The sequence below is a fragment of the Leucoraja erinacea genome, unplaced genomic scaffold (genome assembly GCF_028641065.1).
Source record: "Leucoraja erinacea ecotype New England unplaced genomic scaffold, Leri_hhj_1 Leri_113S, whole genome shotgun sequence".
Classification (NCBI taxonomy): domain Eukaryota; kingdom Metazoa; phylum Chordata; class Chondrichthyes; order Rajiformes; family Rajidae; genus Leucoraja; species Leucoraja erinaceus.
Genome location: NW_026575385.1, coordinates 77,864 through 95,015, shown reverse-complemented (window position 1 = coordinate 95,015; position 17,152 = coordinate 77,864). Strand labels below are relative to the sequence as shown.

Below are 17,152 nucleotides of genomic sequence, written 5' to 3'. Positions count from 1 at the left end.
ATCGTCCCCATCTACATTTCACTTTGCCTCGTGGCGGTGCAATGGTGGAACTACTGCCTCCAAGCTCTCAACGTGCAAACTCCGTACAGACAGCAGCCGTGATCAGGATCAAACCCGGGGGTCACTGGCGCTTTGAGGCAGCAGCTCTACCCGCCGTCCCACCCCTGGGGGGGGGGGGGGGGGGGGGGGGTCAGCGAGCACAGAAACCTAGGGACAGGATTCCGGGTGGGGGTGAGCAAGCACAGGGTATCAAGGGTGAAAGGTCAGGTGCGAGAGAGCCCAGAGACCCATGATTGGGATGAGAGGTCAGGGGGTGAGTGAGCACACAGGATCAAGGGTGAGAGGTCGGGGGATGACGAAGCACAAGGGCCCGGGGTCAGGTCGCAGGTGACCCGGGGGTGGGGTGACGGTTCGGGGGGGGGGGGGTGACTGAGCACTGGGGAACAAGGGTCGGGGTGAGGGAGCACAGGGAGCTCGGAATGGGGCGAGAGGTTGGCGGTGAGTGAACAGGGACCCAGGATCGGAGGTGAGGAGGGGGAGTGCGGTAGCAGGCCCAGGGTCAGTGTGCGAGGTCGAGGGTCAGGTGGCAGGTGACCGAGGGGGGTGGGGGGGGGGGTGGAGGAGGGAAGAAGGATCTCCAGGTTCAGTCCATCATGTTTACCTGTTGATGGTCTGCACCTTGTGCCAGGTGATCTTTGCTTCCAGCTTGCGGCGAGCCAGGGCTATCACCCGCAGCCCCTGCCTGGTGAACTTCTCCAGGACCGGCGAGAAATCATCGGGCACTGTTAGGAAGAGAGAAGGAATTGTACAGCTCAGGGCACCTGGAGTATTGCGTGCAGTTTTGGTCCCATAATTTGAGGAAGGACATTCTTGCTATTGAGGGAGCCCAGCGTAGGTTCACCAGGTTAATTCCCGGGATGGCGGGACTGTCGTATGCTGAGAGAATGGAACGACTGGGCTTGTACACTCTGTGGAGTTTAGAAGGATGAGCGGAAACTCATTGAAACATATATGAGATTATTAAGGGTTTGGACACGCTAGAGGCAGGAAACATGTTCCCGATGTTGGGATAGTCCAGAACCAGGGGCCACACACACACAGTTTAATAATAAGGGGTAAGCCATTTAGAACAGAGACGAGGAAACACTTTTTCTCACAGAGAGTTGTGAGTCTGTGGGATTCTCTGCCTCAGAGGGTGGTGGAGGCCGGTTCTCTGGATGCTCAGTGGTCGGGGCTGAGCAACTAACGGTACAGCAGGTGGCAGAGGCCAGAACTCTGAACAAACTAGGTTCAATAATGACCAACCCCACTCACCCACTCCACGCCCTGAAGGTGATCAAGAGCAGCATCTTCAGTCAGAGACTGATTGCACCCATGTGCAAAACTGAGAGATATAGGAAGTCTTGTATACCAGCTGCTATAAGGTTTTATAATGCACAAAAATAATTTTGGATTTTTTTTTGTTTTCATTCATTGTATTTTAACTTATTAAGTATTGAAGCTATCTGAGGAAATGTGTGGTGTTATGTCTGTCTTGAAGCTGTTGTGGCACTGTAATTTCCTGTAAAGGATTATTAAAGGTTATTCAATTCAATTCAATTCAAGAGAGAGCTAGATAGGGCTCTTAAAGATAGCGGAGTCAGGGGATATGGGGAGAAGGCAGGAACGGGGTACTGATTGTGGATGATCACATTGAATGGCGGTGCTGGCTCGAAGGGCCGAATGGCCTACTCCTGCACCAATTGTCTATTGTCTAAAATGCAAGACCTCAAATTTCTATTTTAAATTCCGTCAACCATTCCTCAGGCCGGTTGATCAAGATCTTCATCCCCGATGCAGCCAGACCTACCCGTCTCCTTCTTACAGAGCCCGGCCACCGTCTCGGGCGCCCCCTTCATGAAGGCGACTAGTCGCCGCTGGCCCAGGTTGCTGGTCACCACACTCATACGCTGCAGAGCCGAGGAGAAGGGGAACTGGCTGACGATTCCGATCTCGTAGGAGTTCTGCACGGAAACAAAAAACACAACGGTGGCTGACGGAGGAATCGTAGCTCGAAGCTAAACCAGACCAAACTAAACTAAATAAAACCCTCAACCAAACTAAACTAAACCAAAGTCTAAACTGAACCCAACTCGAAACTAAACCAAAGATAGACACAAAATGACATTAGACAATAGACAATAGGTGCAGGAGTAGAGGCCATTCAGCCCTTCGAGCCAGCACCGCTATTCAATGTGATCATGCCTGATCATCCACAATCAGTACCCCGTTCCTGCCTTCTCTCCATATCCCCTGACTCCGCTATTTTTAAGAGCCTCTCTCGTGAAAGTATCCAGAGAACCGGCCTCCACCGCCCTCTGAGGCAGAGAATTCCACAGACTCACCACTCTCTGTGAGAAAAAGTGTTTCCTCGTCTCCATTCTAAATGGCCTACCCCTTATTCTTAAACTGTGTGCGGCCCCCTGGTTCTGGACTCCCCCAACATCGGGAACATGTTTCCTGCATCTAGCGTGTCCAAGCCTTTAACAATCTTGTACGTTTCAATAAGAAACCCTCTCATCCTTCTAAATTCCAGAGTGTACAAGCCCAGCCGCTCCATTTACGGAGTTTGCACGTTCTCCACGTGACCGTGTGGGTTTTCTCCAGGTGCTCCGGTTTCCTCCCACACTCCAAAGACGTACATGCTAGTTGGCGTCAGTGTACAAGCCCAGCTGCTCCATTCTCTCAGCACAACACAACAGTGGCTAAAGGAGGAACAGTAGCTCGTAGCTAAACCAGACCAAACTAAACTAAACCAAAGTCTAAACTGAACACAACTCGAAACTAAACCAATGATAGACACAAAATGCTTGAGTAACTCAGCTGGACAGGCAGCATCTCTGAAGAGACGGAATGGGGGACGTTTCAGGTCAAGACCCTTCTTCAGTCTAAAAAAGGTTGTAATGTCACCAGTTCCTTCTCTCCAGAGATGCTGCCTGTCTCACTGAGTTACTCCAGCATTTAAGAAGGAACTGCAGATGCTGGAACATCGAAGGTAGACAAAAGTGCTGGAGAAACTCAGCGGGTGCAGCAGCATTTATGGAGCGAAGGAAATAGGCAACGTTTCGGGCCGAAACCCTTCTTCAGACTGATGTAGGGTGCGGGGTGGGGAGAAGAAAGGAAATGGGAAGAGGAGGAACCAGAGGGCTGAGGGAGAGCTGAGAAGGGGAGGAGACAGCAAGGGCTACCGGAAATTGGAGAATTCAATGTTTATGCCGCATGGGTGCAGACTGCCCAAGGTGTTGCTCCTCCAGTTTCCGGTGGTGCTCACTCTGGCCATGGTGGAGGCCCAGGACAGAAAGGTCGGATTGGGAATGGGAGGGGGAGTTGAAGTGCTGAGCCACCGGGGAGATCAGGTTGGTTCATGCGGACCGAGCGGCGAAACGATCGCCAAGCCTGTGCTTGGTCTCACCTTACTCCGGCATTTTGTGTCTATTTTCAGGGTAAATCAGCATCTGCAGTTCCTTCCTAACACATTTCATATAAACTAAACAAAACAAATCTCCAAACTCAATCAAACCATAAAGTAGACCAAAACTGAAAGGTCGAGACCCTTCAAACCCTAAACCAAACCAACCCCAAGCAAACTAAATGCAACCAACCCTGAAACCCCAAGTTCCATGTGTACATCAAAGCTGTTAAAGGTCTTGCCATCGTCCATCCATCTTCTCCTTCCATTCGACCTCACACTTGATATGATATGCCATTTATTGTCACTATACATGTACAGTGAAACTGAAAGCTGCTCGTACTCAGTGCATGCATACAATTTAGCACAAAAAACAAGAAACAGAAAAAACAAAAAAACAGAAGGGAGATGGGGGGTGGAATAGGTGCACAAATTCTGCGCAGATTAAACTGTGATCAAACGTAACGAGACAGAACAAGACCGTGTGGTACTCACCATCAGCTCCTGGAGCTCCTGTAGAGGAGAGAGAGAGAGAGAAAGAGAGGAGAAAAAGGAATTATTGGCCATCCACACAAAGACACAAAGAGCCAGCATCTGCAGTTCCTTCCTACACACACCGTCTGCTTAACAGGAAAATCTCCTCAAGGCATGTGTCGGAAGGAACCGAAGGGTCTCGATCCGTAGAAACGTACAAAACAGGTGCAGGAGGAGGCCATTCGGCTCTTCGAGCCAGCACCGCCATTCATTGTGATCATGGCTGATCGTCCCCAATCTATAACCTGTGCCTGCCTTCTCCCCCTATATCCCTTGACTCCACCAGCCCCTAGAGCTCTATCTAACTCTCTCTTAAATCCATCCAGTGACTTGGCCTCCACTGCCCTCTGTGGCAGGGAATTCCGCAAATTCACAACTCTCTGGGCGAAAAGTTTTTTTTCTCACCTCAGTCTTAAATGGCCTCCCCTTTATGCTAAGACTGTGTGTGTGGCCCCTGTTTCTGGACTGGCCCAACATTGTGGGAACATTTTTCCTGCATCTAGCTTGTCCAGTCCTTTTATAATTTTATATGTTTCTATAAGATCCCCCCCCTCATCCTTGTAAACTCCAGTGATTACAAGCCCAGTCTTTTCAATCTTTCCTCATATGACAATCACGCCATGAGTCGGCCCGGCTGCTGAACTGCATACAAAGCCCAGCCGGCGGGCCAGTTGAGGAGTCCCGCGCAAAGTCTGGCGCCCCGTCCAACTCACGAACCGATGATCGGCCACGCGAAGGAGGGGTGGTGGTGTGTCAGCGGTCAGCGAAGATCCAAAGGTCGGACAGCTGGCCGGGCTGCCGACGGGGTCATGGGCGAGGCGCTGCGGCTGAACTCCATGGGCTCAACTACGTCGGGACGGGTGAGGCGGGGCCGGACGCCAGTGAATACAAGCCTAGTCTTTTCAATCTTTCCTCATATGCCAGTCCCGCCATCCCAGGGATCAATCATAGAAACATAGAAATTAGGTGCCGCAGTAGAGGCCATTCGGCCCTTCGAGCCTGCACCGCCATTCAATATGATCAGGGCTGATCATCCAACTCAGTATCCCGTACCTGCCTTCTCTCCATACCCCCTGATCCCCTTAGCCACAAGGGCCACATCTAACTCCCTCTTAAATATAGCCAATGAACTGGCCTCAACTACCCTCTGTGGCAGAGAGTTCCAGAGATTCACCACTCTGTGTGTGAAAAAAGTTCTTCTCATCTCGGTTTTAAAGGATTTCCCCTTTATCCTTAAGCTGTGACCCATTGTCCTGGAATCTCGTGAACCTACGCTGCACTGCCTCAATCACAAGGATCCAAAACGTCCCTCCACCCCCCACATTCCACTCACCATGTCAGCATCGCCGCAGCTCGGGGTGGCGGAGGCAGCGGAGGCAGCGGGGCGCACCACCGTGGGCATGATCTGGTCGTGCAGGGCTGTCTCCTCGGCTGTGGGCTCCTCCAGGACCTGCGGGCAGAGAGCGGAGCGGTCACCAGCCGGTCAAGAGGGACGATGACGATCACTGCCTCACAGCGCCAGAGACCGCGGATAGTCAAAGGCCCGGATAGAGTGGGGGGGGAGGGGGGGGGGAGGAGATGTCGGGACGTTTTGGATCCTTGTGATTGAGGCAGTGCAGCGTGGGTTCACCAGATTGATCCCTGGGATGGCGGGACTGGCATATGAGTGGAGTGCATTCCACTAGTGGCACAGTCTAGAACCAGAGGTCACAGCCCCAGAATTAAAGGACGTTCCTTTAGGAAGGAGATGAGGAGGAATTTCTTTAGTCAGAGGGTAGTGAATCTGTGGAATTCTTTGCCACAGAAGGCAGTGGAGGCCACAAGTCAGCGGATATTTTTAAGGCAGAGATAGATATTCTTGATTAGTACAGGAGGGTTAGGAGGGAGAGATAGATCAGCCATGATTGAATGGCGGAGTAGACTTGATGGGCCGAATGGCCTAATTCTGCTCCTATCACTTCTGAACATCAGACCCTGACTACGGGTGCTGTCTGTACGGAGTTTGTACATTCTTCCCATGACCGGTGTTTTTTATAAATTCCTGGTATAATTATAAATGATCCCAGGAATGTGTAGGATAGAGTTAGAGTGCGGGAATCGCTGGCCGACGTAAACTTGATCGAATGGTCGAATTCCGCTCTTAGGACTAATAAGAGACTTAGAGCTATAGGACTTTATTTGTGTAAGAAAGAACTGCAGATGCTGGTTTAAATTGAAGGTAGACACAAAATGCTGGAGTAAAGGGCCTGTCCCACTTTCACGACCTTTGCCGAGTTTGCCCTCGACTCGTACTCACAGCATAGTTGTCACGAGACTGTAGGATGTTGTAGGTTAGTCGCAGCTGGCCGTGACGTTAGTCGTAGGTACTTGTGGCATCAAGTAGGTCGGGGCGTTTTTCTAGCCTGATGAAAAATGTCCACGAGTGAAATAGTAGGTATGTTACAAAACCTACCTGAATCGCCATTGGGAATCTGCCCTCAGCCATGTCGACGATTTTGGCGCTGTTTGGAGGGGGCGGGTTTAAAACGCGATTTTTACTAGGCTGTACTAATCGCACATGTTCAGCCTAGTAAATCATTAACGAAAAATCGCTGCAAGACCCGGTCGCAAAAGGTATTATTAGTTTTATAGGCCTCGATAATATAGTTTTAATAGTTTAAAATTACTGTCTGATTCCGCAACATCTCGACCCCCAGGATAAAGCACGGAATTAAAGGCTGTACTGGACTAAATGGTGCATATATATAACCCTCATATCAAGTTATCTATAACGATTTTCATTTTGGTTTTGTCCCGGACTTTTTTTTCTCGGTTTGAGGGCACTAATCTAGCGCGCTGTAACATTCTAAAAACCAGCGCATTCCACATGAACCCACTAGAAAGCCGATTTAAAAGGGCATTTATTTACAGCAATTGAACACTAAATTCCTTCCATTTGGCCTATAAATTAATGTAAATTAGATATAAAAATCATGTTATATTGTGAATTATTTGTGAATAATCTTTGGACACTTAGGCTATTTAAAAATGTTAATCGTTCCTTAAAAATGAGCCAATGATTATCCAATAACAGCTTTTTTGAAATACCATTGAAAATCAATACAAACAAGATGCTAATTTCCGAGTATGAAAATGGCCAGCATGGTTTTAATACTTGAGGTATGTAGTGAATTTGGTGTCAAATCAAACTTATTGTTATGTTTATCTGGGGCGTTTTTTGCAGCCTGATTTTTAAAATCTCCACGAGTGAAATTGCTAGAAATAGGTCATGAATTAGGTCGTAAAAGTGGGACAGCCCCTTAACTGAGCGGGTGAGGCAGCATCTCTGGAGAGAAGGAAACAGGCGCCCATTCCTTCTCTCCGGAGATGCTGCCTTGCCCGCCCAGTTACTCCAGCATTTTGTGTCTACCTAGGACTTTATTCCATGCAGTACGATGGGGGGGGTGATGGTGATCTTGAGGAGGCTTGATTCTGCCCCTGTGTCGCATAGTCCTTGCACAAGTCATGGTCTCCTCACCCAGCCAGTGGCCTCGAACATCTTGCAGTCCAGGGGGTCCCCGGAAAGCTTCCCGTCGATGTTGGTCAGCGAGTGGCAGGTGGCCATGGCCGCGATGAAGCTGGACCGGACCAGACTCGGGGTGGACACGTCGCGCTCCAGGGAGAGGAACCTGCGGAGACGAGGGAGACGGAGATGGAAACAGGGCGGCCCAGCGGTAGAGTTGCTGCCTCGCAGCGCCGGAGACCCGGGTTCGATCCCGACTACTGGTGCTGTCAGTATGGAGTTTGTATGACCTGTGTTTTCTGGGTTTCCTCCCACACTCCATAGACGCGCAGGTTTGTAGGTTAATTGGCTTGGTAAATGTAGAAATTGTCCCTCGTGGGTGTAGGATACTGTTAATATGTGGGGATCGTGGTGGGCGCGGACCCAGTGGGCCAAAGGGCCTGTTTCTGTGTTATACCTCTAAACTAAACTAAATAAGTGTGGAGAAAGAGCCTCGGGAAGACACTGAAGGCATGCTCCCCTCTCAGTTTAGTTTATTGTCCTGTGATAACCAGTCAGCAGAAAGACAATACACAATTGCACTGACCCTAATCCTAATCCCACCACATCGGCCGAGAGTGCAGTCGGCGATCAAATTAATCTCCACATTGTAGACATAAGGGCAGTGGTAGAGTTGCTGCCTCACAGCGCCAGCGACCCGGGTTCGATCCCGACAACCTGTGCTGTCTGTACGGAGTTTGCACGTTCTCCCCGTGACCTGCGTGCATTTTCCCCCGGGTGTTCCGGTTTCCTCCCACTCTCCAAAGACGTGCAGGTTTGTAGGTACACAAAAAAGCTGGAGAAACTCAGCGGGTGCAGCAGCATCTATGGAGCGAAGGAAATAGGCAACGTTTCGGGCCGAAACCCTTCTTCAGACTGATCGGGGGCGGGGACAAGAAAGGAAAAAGGAGGAGGAGCCCGAAGGTTGGGGGATGGGAGGAGACAGCAGGGGGACTGAGGAAGGGGAGGTTTGTAGGTTAATTGGCTTCGGTAAAAATGATCCCTGGTGTGTGTGTGGGATAGTGATCGCTGGGTCGGCTTTATTAAAGCAGAGCGGAAATGGGCCCTTTTGCCCACCAAGTCCGCACCGACCAACAATCATCCCGTACACTAGCGCAGTGCTTTTTAAACTGGCGAATGGTTCACCCAAGGGCGAATGAAATTATTTGTAAAAAATAATTAATTTATGTTAATTTATGTTTTTTGCTCATGTGACAAAATAAATTATATATAAAATGATACGCATTGGAGAATAAACGAAAATTACCGAAAAACATAAATTAACATAAATTAATTAACATAAGAACATTTAGTTAAGGGTGAATGAAATTTTGTGATGAAGACTCATGGGTGAATGACACTGAAATAGTCTAAGAAGCACTGCACTAGCACTATCCTACACACACACTAGGGACAATTCACAAAAGCCAATTAACTTACAAACCTCTACATCTTTGGAGTGTGGGTAGATACTGGAGAAAACCCACGCAGGTCACGGGGAGAACGTAGTCGAGATGGAACCCGGGTCTCTGGTGTTGTGAGGCAGCGACTCTACATCTGCGCCGCCCTGACCACTAGCTGCCACCCCGCCATTTGCCAAGAGACCTCACCTGCCCTCATGGACCCGGAGGAAGCCCGAGACATCCAGACCGTCCTCGGTCAACGTTCCTGTCTGAAGGACGAGAGGAGAACAGTGTGAGCGTGAGAGGGGCGACACAGGGGTGGGGGGTTGGGGAGGGGTGTGGGGGAGAAGGCTGGGCTGCCCAAGGATGATTGGATGATTCTACCCGACGTGATTCTGGGTGGTGAATCAGTGGATTTCTTTGGGGTTGATAATAATAATAATAAATTTTATTTATGGGCGCCTTTCAAGAGTCTCAAGGACACCGTACAAACATTTAGCAGGTAGAGGAAAAACATGTAAGGGGAATGAAATAAATAGTAGAGACATGACTAGTACACAAAGTAAAGACAGAATTCAATACAAAACACAATATGAGGCAATTAATGCACAGATGAAAAGGGAGTAGGACGTGGGGCTAAGGATAGGCAGAGGTGAAGAGATGGGTCTTGAGGCGGGACTGGAAGATGGTGAGGGACACGGAATTGCGGATCAGTTGGGGGAGGGAGTTCCAGAGCCTGGGAGCTGCCCTGGAGAAGGCTCTAGTCCCCAAAACTGCGGAGGTTGGTTTTGTGGATGGAGAGGAGACCGGCTGATGTGGATCTGAGGAACCGTGAGGGTTGGTAGGGGGAGAGAGGAGGTCAGTGAGATATGGGGGGGGGCAGATGGTGGAGGGCTTTGTAGGTGAGGACCAGGATTTTGTAGGTGATCCGGGGGTGATGGGGGGTGGGAAGAGAGAGGGAGGAATAGAGTGGATGAGGAGAGGATGTGTCCACTGGTGGGTGAGTGAGTGGTGTGAGCATGAGTGTGTGAGCGAGTGTGAGTGGGCGAGTGTGAGTGGGCGAGTGTGAGTGTGAGTGGGCGAGTTGTGAGTGGGCGAGTGAGTGAGAGTGGGCGAGTGTGAGTGAGAGTGGGCGAGTGTGAGTGGGTGAGTGTGAGTGGGTGAGTGTGAGTGGGTGAGTGTGAGTGGGTGACTGTGAGTGGGCGAGCGAAAGTGGGCGAGCTAGAGTGGGCGAGTGTGAGTGGGCGAGCTAGAGTGGGCGAGTGTGAGTGGGCGAGTGAGAGTGGGCGAGTGTGAGTGGGCGAGCTAGAGTGGGCGAGTGTGAGTGGGCGAGTGGGTGGCGAGCGAGTGTGGCGAGTGCGAGTGTGAGTGGGCGAGTGAGAGTGGGCGAGTGTGAGTGGGCGAGTGTGAGTGGGCGAGTGAGAGTGGGGCGAGTGAGAGTGGGCGAGTGAGAGTGGGCGAGCGAGTGAGTGGGCGAGTGAGAGTGTGAGTGGGTGAGTGTGAGTGGGCGAGTGGGTGGGCGAGTGGGTGGGCGAGCGAGAGTGGGCGAGTGTGAGTGGGAGAGCGTGAGTGGGAGAGCGAGAGTGGGCGAGTGTGAGTGGGCGAGTGTGAGTGGGCGAGCGAGAGTGGGCGAGTGTGAGTGGGCGAGGGAGAGTGGGCGAGTGTGAGTGGGCGAGCGAGAGTGGGCGAGTGTGAGTGGGCGAGTGTGAGTGGGCGAGTGCGAGTGAGCAGGAGGTGCAGGGTGGGCTGACCTTGTCGAAGCAGACGAGGTTGAGCTGGCCACACATGTTGATGCGCTGGGGGTTGATGGAGTAGATGCGCTGTTTGCGCAGCCGCTGCTGGGCGTAGATGATGCCGGCGGTCATGGCTGCCGGCAGAGCCGGGGGCACCGTGATGGTGATGATGTCCAGCGTCTTCACGATGATGGTGCCCACGTCCTCCTGCGGCCGGAGGCACAAGTGGTCAGCCCGCTCCAGTGATCATCCCGAAGGTCGACACAAAACGCTGGTCTAACTCAGCGGGACAGGCAGAATCTCTGGAGAGACGTTTCGACCCAAAACGTCACCCATTCCTTCTCTCCAGAGATGCTGTCTATCCCACTGAGTTACTCCAGCATTTTGTGTCGATCTTCGATTTAAACCAGCATCTGCAGTTCTTTCCTACACCAATGATTTGGTTGTTTGTCTTTTGCACAAAACTCCGCGAGCATTGCCACTTTCATTTCACTGCACATCTCGTATGTGTATGTGACAAATAAACTTGACTTGACTTGATCACCCCTCCCTCTCCCTCCCCACTCCCTTTTCCACACCCTCTATTTGTCTCTCCCCTCCCTTTCTGTCCCTCCGCGCTCCCTCCTGCTCTCTCACACACGGTCAGGCAGAGACACACACACTCACACACAGACAGTCACAGGCAGATACACACACACACACAATCTCAGACACACAATCACAGAGACAGACGAGACAGACACACGCACAGAGACAGACACACGCACAGAGACAGACACACGCAGAGACAGACACACGCACAGAGACAGACACACGCACACGCAGAGACAGACGCACAGAGACAGACAAACGCACAGAGACAGACACACAAAACGCAGAGAGAGACACACGCAGAGACAGACACACGCACACGCAGAGACAGACACCGCACACGCAGAGAGACAGACACACGCACACGCAGAGACAGACACACGCACACGCAGAGACAGACACACGCACACGCAGAGACAGACACACACGCAGACAGACACACACACACACACGCAGAGACAGACAGACACACGCACAGAGAGACAGACAGAGACACACACACGCACAGAGACACACACACGCACAGAGACACACACACACACGGAGGTCAGAGTCGTACCAGGGACCGTGGAGTGCGGCTGTGCGCTCTCTAACGCTCCCAGGTTATGTTGAGAGGACCCTGCCGGTCCCACCCCCTCTCAACCGTGCAGCAAGAGGCAGTGGCAACAGGGGGGGGTGTGGAAAGCTGCCCCTGCCCCAGTGATAGGTCATACTCACCCCCATCTGGCAGCTGTGGACGATGCTGTAAACCATGCCGACAGCAGCCACGGCCACCAGGCCAAGCAGGAAGCGGTAGGCGTCGCGGTACAGTTTGAAGTCGGCTGCCTTTGGGAAGAGGATGGAGCAGACCAGCTGCCCTTTTGAGGTATAGAAACCTGCAAGGGGGGGAGGAGAGGTCAGTGGTGGGTGTACACTGAGGGGAGGGGAGATCTTCCCCACCTCCACAGACCAGGGGTTACCGCATGCACCGTTCCCCCCCCCCTACCCCTCCCCAGCGGGTCCGGACCACCCCCACCCCTTCCCAGCTTGGGATAACTTCCCCCACCCTGGGGTAAACCCCCCCCCCCCGTGTGTGTACGAAGGCAGCATTCATGGGTCCCCGCTCAACAAGCTTGTCTGCACCACCACTGCCATAGTAAGTAAGTACAATTTATTTATAGAGCACGTTGAAAGCAAAGTGCTTCACATAAAAGAGTTAATTTATTAAAGTTTCCGTGCTTCCATAGAAAAATTAAAAAATTAAAAAATGGCACAACACATTATAGAATTCAACATGAACGTCCCTTGCTACCAAAGTGGATAACCTCACATTTATCCACATCATTATACTACACCTGCCATGCATTTGCCCACTCACCCAACCTATCCAAGTCACCTTGCAGCCTCCTAGCATCTCTGCCACAGAGGGTAGTTGAGGCCACACAGTTCATTGGCTATATTTAAGAGGGAGTTAGATGTGGCCCTTGTGGCTAAAGGGATCAGGGGGTGTGGAGAGAAGGCAGGGATGGGATATCGAGTTGGATGATCAGCCATGATCATATTGAATGGCGGTGCAGGCTCGAAGGGCCGAATGGCCTCTACTCCTGCACCTATTTTCTATGTTTCTATGTTTCAAGAAGCTTGTCTGCACCACCATTGCCCTAGTAAGTAAGTACAATTTATTTATATAGCACGTTTAAATCAACTCGCGTTGAAACCAAAGTGCTTCACATAGAAGAGTTAATTTATTAATTACGTTTCTGTGCATCGATGGAAACATTTAAAAAAATGACACAACATTATAGCATTCAAATAGGCAATGTTTTGGGCCAAAACCCTTCTTAATAATAATAATAATAATAATAATAATCTTATTTATATAGCACATTTTTAGTCAACTTGCATTGACCCCAAAGTGCTTCACATAATTACATTACATTTACACACAGGCAAAGGTGGGTGAAGTGTCTTGCCCCAAGGACACAACGACAGTATGCACTCCAAGCGGGATTCGAACCGGCTACCTTCCGGTTGCCAGCCGAACACTTAGCCCATTGCGCCATCTGTCGTTCTTCAGACTGAAGAAGGGTTTCGGCCCGGAACGTTGCCTATTTCCTTCGCTCCATAGTTGCTGCCTCACCCGCTGAGTTTCTCCAGCAATTTTGTCTACCTTCGATTTTCCAGCACCTGAAGTTTCTTCTTAAACACATTATGAATTCAATATGAACGCCCACTGCAGTTGTACAGGGTCTTGGTGAAACCACACCTGGAGTATTGCGTACAGTTTTGGTCTCCAAATCTGAGGAAGGACATTATTGCCATAGAGGGAGTACAGAGACGGTTCACCAGACTGATTCCTGGGATGTCAGGACTGTCTTATGAAGAAAGACTGGATAGACTTGGTTTATACTCTCTAGAATTTAGAAGATTGAGAGGGGATCTTATAGAAACTTACAAAATTCTTAAGGGGTTGGGCAGGCTAGATGCAGGAAGATTGTTCCCGATGTTGGGGAAGTCCAGGACAAGGGGTCACAGCTTAAGGATAAAGGGGAAATCCTTTAAAACCGAGATGAGAAGAACTTTTTTCACGCAGAGAGTGGTGAATCTCTGGAACTCTCTGCCGCAGAGGGTAGTTGAGGTCACAGTTCATTGGCTATATTTAAGAGGGAGTTAGATGTGGCCCTTGTGGCTAAGGGGATCAGGGGGTATGGAGAGAAGGCAGGTACGGGATACTGAGTTGGATGATCAGGCATGATCATATTGAATGGCGGTGCAGGCTCGAAGGGCCGAATGGCCTACTCCTGCACCTAATTTCTATGTTTCTATGTTTCCACCCACAGCCCTGTTACCCTTCTTCCCACATCCCCCCTGCTGCTGGTGTGACCCAGGCAGTCACCCCCCCACACACCCACCTGTGCGAACGACCACGGCCTTGACGGGCTCGCTGCTGTAGAAGCGTGTCTGCACCACGGCGGTGCCACAGAACAGGGTGTGCCTCTTGTGCGCCTCCACGCTGTAGACCTCCTCTGGTGCTGCCCCCACTCCCCGGCCCGGCTCCGGCAAGCTGGTCTTCATCACCGGCACGCTCTCCCCTGCGGGCCCCAGACACGGGAGAGAGGCCGTCAGAGCCCGGCACGCATCTCCCGCCCCGCCCCAGCAGCCCAACACCGCCCCACGCCAATCGGCCCAACGCCCCTCCTTCCCCAGCAACATGTTGCGAATATTGCCTTTCCCCTCTCCCCCTCCTTCTCTCTTCCCCGAGATCCCCCCCTCTCGTTATTGCCCTGCTTCTCCCCCCCTCTACCTCTCCCCATCTCTCTCTCTCCCCTCCCCACTCCCTCATTACATCATTGCAACCCAAGGGGCCATTGAGTTGTGCTGCCTCACCGCGACAGAGACCCGGGTTCAGATTCAGATTCAGATTCAGATTCAATTTTAATTGTCATTGTCAGTGTACAGTACAGAGACAACGAAATGCATTAGAGACAACGAAATGTTCGATCCTGACAGTGTGGAGAAAGAGCCTCGGGAAGACACTGAAGGCATGCTCCCCTCTCAGTTTAGTTTATTGTCCTGTGATAACCAGTCAGCAGAAAGACAATACACAATTGCACTGACCCTAATCCTAATCCCACCACATCGGCCGAGAGTGCAGTCGGCGATCAAATTAATCTCCACATTGTAGACATAAGGGCAGTGGTAGAGTTGCTGCCTCACAGCGCCAGCGACCCGGGTTCGATCCCGACAACGGGCGCTGTCTGTACGGAGTTTGCACGTTCTCCCCGTGACCTGCGTGGGTTTTCTCCGGGTGTTCTCGGTTTCCTCCCACACTCCAAAGACGTGCGGGTTTGTAGGTTAATTGGCTTGGTGTTCATGTAAATTGTCCCTAGTGTGTGTGTGTGTAGGGTAGTGTTAGTGTGCGGGGATCGCTGGTCGGCGCGGACCCGGTGGGCCGAAGGGCCTGTTTCCCCGCTGTATCTCTAAGCTAAACTAACTTAAAGGTCCCCTTCCCCACCTGTGGCAGAGGGTCGGCAGTGAAACCTGTCCCCCACTCAAAGGGTGACACCAACAGAGTAACGGGAGGGGCGGGTGAGGGGGAGGGGAGGAGAGGGAGAATCTCACCGGTCAGCAGGCTCTCATTAACCACGCAGGTCCCAGTGACCAGCACGGCATCGCAGGGCATCAGCATGCCACCGATCGGGATGAGAACCACGTCACCCGGCACCAGGTCGGTGGAGAACATTTCCTCACTCACTGGGAGACACAAGAGAAATGATTGGGAAAGGAGGGAGAGAGGGGGGTGGGGAGACAGAGAGCGTTGTGTGGGAGGAAGAGAGGGAAAGAAAGAGGGAAGAGGGGGAGAGAGATTTGAGGGGGAGAGAGAGAGAAGGGGGGAGGGGGAGAGGAGGGAAGAGGAGAGGGGAGAGGGGAGGGGGGAGGGGGGAGGGGGGGGGGGGGGGGGGAGAGGGGGAAGGGAGAGGGGGAGGGAGGAGAGGAGGGGGAGAGGGGGGGAGAGGGGGGGGAGGAGAGGGGAGGGAGGGGGGGAGAGAGAGGGGGAGAGAGGGGGGGGGAGGGAGGGGAGAGAGAGGGGAGAGAGGGGGAAGAGAGGGGGAGAGAGAGGAGCATGGAGAGAGGGAGGGAGAGAGAGAAGGGGGGGAGGGGGGGAGGAGGGAGAGAGAGGAGAGTGGGGAGGGGGGAGGGGGAGGAGAGGAGAGGGTAGATGGGGAGAGGGGGGGGGGTAGTAGATGGGGAGGGGAGGGGGGGGGGGGGGGGGGGGGAGAGGGGGGGGAGAGAGGGGGGGAGGAGAGGGGGGGGGAGAGGGGGGGAGAGAGAGGGGGGAGAGAGGGGAGGGTGAGAGGGGGGAGAGAGGAGGGGGGGAGAGGAGGGAGGGGGGGGAGAGGGAGGGGGGGGAGAGGGGAGGGGGAGGGGGGGGGAGGGAGGGGGGGGGGGGGGGGGGGAGACGGGGACAGGGGAAGTGAGGACTCACCACCGTTGCCGCGGTAGACTTTCACTCGTACTACGTTGTGCGCTGCCACCATGTCGTGTAACAGTGTGTATTGCTGAAGGAAGCAAAAAGGGGGAGGAGGGTGAGAAGGAAAAGCCAGAAGAGCGGGGCTCGTTTCCCCGAGTGCCGGAACAGTTTCAGTTCAGTTTATTGTCACGTGTACCGAGGTACAGTGAAAAGCTTTTGTTGCATGCTAACCAGTCAGCGGAAAGACAATACATGATTACAATCGAGCTGTCCACAGTGTACAGATACATGATAAAGGGGATAACGTTCAGTGCAAGGTAAAGTCCCAGGGTCACCAATGAGGTAAATAGTAGTTCAGGACCACACTCTGGTTGTGGTAGGATGGTTCAGCTGTCTGATAACAGCTGGGAAGAAACTGTCCCTGAATCTGGAGGAGTGTGTTTTCACACTTCTGTACCTTGACTTTACCTTACAGGTGTCAGGTATTATGGGGAGAAGGCAGCAGAATGGGGTTAGGAGGGAGAAATAGATCAGCCGCGATTGAATGGCGGAGTAGACTTGATGGGCCGAATGGCTTAATTCTACTCCTTTCACTTATACAGGTGCACAACCTTTTATCCGGTGTTCCAGAAACCGAAAAGCTCCGAAAACCGGCCATTTTTTCCAGATGTCGTCTGCGCACCAAAGCTCGCGTTTGGCGCCAAACTTGACCCAAAACGACCCACGGTCAACCCAGGTCTGTACTACTGTAGCGGCTGCCTCCTCCCTGGAGACCGGGAGACGCTTAAACATCTGTAAATCATTGCTTAAATGTTAGTCAGTTAGTTTGGAGGGCTTTTATGTGAAGGGGGGTGAAGGGGTAAACTTTAATTCTTAATCCCCTACCTGGTCGGAGAGGCGGGGAGCGGTCAATGCCTTACCGGGTTGCCGTGCAGTAAGCTCCGCAGCGCT

At 52.2% G+C, this 17,152-nt stretch overlaps 1 protein-coding gene across 1 annotated transcript in view; it reads right to left on the bottom strand.

The window, feature by feature from the left end:
* The window catches only part of LOC129715366 (polyamine-transporting ATPase 13A3-like), a 76,387-nt gene that overhangs the window by 20,556 nt on the left and 38,679 nt on the right, over window positions 1-17,152 (bottom strand). Inside the window, exons 9-19 of the mRNA XM_055665239.1 lie at window positions 16,217-16,289; window positions 15,352-15,483; window positions 14,142-14,321; window positions 11,968-12,125; window positions 10,678-10,866; window positions 9,134-9,195; window positions 7,500-7,650; window positions 5,316-5,432; window positions 3,944-3,961; window positions 1,850-2,003; window positions 662-782 (exon numbers count right to left, since the gene is read on the bottom strand). Coding sequence (XP_055521214.1) covers window positions 662-782; window positions 1,850-2,003; window positions 3,944-3,961; window positions 5,316-5,432; window positions 7,500-7,650; window positions 9,134-9,195; window positions 10,678-10,866; window positions 11,968-12,125; window positions 14,142-14,321; window positions 15,352-15,483; window positions 16,217-16,289 — 1,355 coding nt within the window. The remainder of the gene's footprint in view (window positions 1-661; window positions 783-1,849; window positions 2,004-3,943; window positions 3,962-5,315; window positions 5,433-7,499; window positions 7,651-9,133; window positions 9,196-10,677; window positions 10,867-11,967; window positions 12,126-14,141; window positions 14,322-15,351; window positions 15,484-16,216; window positions 16,290-17,152) is intronic.